Source organism: Syzygium oleosum, unplaced genomic scaffold (assembly GCF_021117445.2).
Source record: "Syzygium oleosum isolate NSW1041296 unplaced genomic scaffold, Sole_v2.1 Sole_v2.16, whole genome shotgun sequence".
In the NCBI taxonomy this organism is placed as follows: Eukaryota; Viridiplantae; Streptophyta; class Magnoliopsida; order Myrtales; family Myrtaceae; genus Syzygium; species Syzygium oleosum.
The window spans coordinates 3,431,085-3,433,056 of NW_026607500.1; the positions used below are offsets into that span (position 1 = coordinate 3,431,085).

At 41.2% G+C, this 1,972-nt stretch overlaps 1 protein-coding gene across 1 annotated transcript; it reads right to left on the minus strand.

Moving 5' to 3' along the window:
- Nucleotides 1–271: 271 nt before the first annotated feature.
- Nucleotides 272–1,725, minus strand: LOC115668690 (uncharacterized). Its single transcript, XM_030590099.1, has 2 exons — nucleotides 1,686–1,725; nucleotides 272–786 (listed from the first exon to the last, which is right to left on the minus strand). Exons 1-2 carry the CDS (start codon nucleotides 1,723–1,725, stop codon nucleotides 272–274), a joined length of 555 nt encoding a protein of 184 aa, XP_030445959.1.
- Between the last annotated feature and the right edge of the window lie 247 nt (nucleotides 1,726–1,972).

The window sequence follows — 1,972 nt, forward strand, 5'->3', positions numbered from 1 at the left end:
TTTAAGAATACGTTAGCACCAACTTTGGCCAATGACAATGTTATTAAATTGCATGAGTGCATGGTTGGTTGATCAGATTGCCTATTTTGGCCATCCAAGATCGAAGTTCAGATTGCGAACAAACTAATCGAACATAACAATCGAAAAATAGGGTAATCTTGAACATTGTTATGTGATCAACAGGGACATAATCCATGATAACATTAGATTTCATTCCCATCTCAATTACCCACAACTAGTCTTACAAACTTACAAACTTACAAACATGGTACTATGGAAGACTTAGAAAATTTCCACCAACTTTCACATTACATATAACCAATGCAGTCATACAACACATGCATAGAACGAATGCCAATTGATATAGCATCTTTTCTTTCTTTACTTGTGCGAGCTCCTCCTTTAAACGTTTATTTTTCGCCCTTTGAGTCTTCATTTTAGTTAGCAATGAGCTCACATCGACCTCATCACGCCTCGATTGGCTTGATTCACATAGTGCTTGATTTCTTTCAAGGAGGTCGACTATCATGTCCCTTGCTCGATCTGGTATCTTCGGGTCAACCCACATGAAGAAATCGCAGCAACCCGGACCATCAAACTTAGCACATCCATGAAACCTTCTTCCTGCGTTTTTCCTTGTCTTTGCGGTAAGAATTGGTGATTGAAGACCACAATAGCATGTTGGCTCCAACTCGACCTCATTAGGAGTTACAACACTTGATTCAGATGTTGGCAGTCTCATTCTTCTAGTCGTCATATTATAAGAACCTAATTGAAGTATATTACCTGTATTTTGATTCTTTCCAGACAACAAACTACATTAGCACAATCTTTCTCAAAATGGTTCATGCTTGGCATCATATGTGAATTGAGAAGAAACTCTAGAAAACGATAACAAAGTCGAAAATTTCATATATAATTAGGAAGAATCTGACCGACAGTAGACACCACAAAAAGTATATCAAAATTCCTCAATCTTTCGACACACAAAATCTCCACCATATGGTAAAGCAACTCACTAATAAGGACCAAAAGAGAAACATTTGAAGCTAATATCACGAGTCAAGGCTCAACTCCACATAAACCAATCAAGAACTCGAGAGAAGAACCATTTCTCACGCGGTCGTGAACTGAAATTAGAAACCCAAGCAGCTATCCTACCCTACCTCATCGCAAATCACAACGCAAATTAAGGGTCAAAGCATAGTAGACTTCTTATCTGTTTGAACTTCATGTATTGAAAACAGGAGTCAAAGTTCAATCTCAATTTCACAAAGAATCTTACTGTGAGAAAGGTGTGTACATCAGCACACTCCGAAGCTGAATTTATGTCTACTGATCCCAGGTAACCTAAACTTCTACAATCAATGGAAAATCTAACCCATGTCTACTGAATCAATCATGAAGATATCGGAAGCAGCACTTTGAGTTTCCATCACTCTCAGTTGACTCTTCATGCTCTTCGGTAGAGGTTTAAGCAATATAATGAGGACGGAGGATGACTACTAATAGTTGATTGTGCATCAACTTGAGAGCGCCTTCGGGCAAACAGCTATCCTACCCTACCCTACCTCATCGCAAATCGCAGCGCAAATCGAATCGCTCCGAACATGCAGGTCCTAACCAAACTGGAATAGAAACACACGCCGCTCGATACCAAAATGCTATAATGCAGAGAGCAATACCTGCGCGAGGAGGAGTCCCCGTCGCCGTTGCCGTCTCCATCGTCGAAGCCGCTCGATCCGCCGTCGAGACTTTCGCAGGACAAGTCTTCGCACGAACTCGCTATCGACAAAGAAGAGAACTCGAACTCGAACTCGAACTCTACGAACTTCAGATCACGATTAAACTCCAAATGACGATGGGCGTCGAACTCCAACTCGCGAGGAGACCCAAATCACGTGGGAACTCGAGATCATCGAACTTGATTTGGGGCTTAGGGTTCAAAGGGAGACCAAATGTTAATTTCGTT

Coding starts and splice junctions, on each gene's coding strand:
- LOC115668690 (XM_030590099.1), bottom strand. CDS start 1,725: ATGGAGACGGCAACGGCGACGGGGACTCCTCCTCGCGCAG. Junction 787..1,685: donor GGGGACTCCTCCTCGCGCAG/GTATTGCTCTCT, acceptor ATCAAAATACAG/GTAATATACTTCAATTAGGT.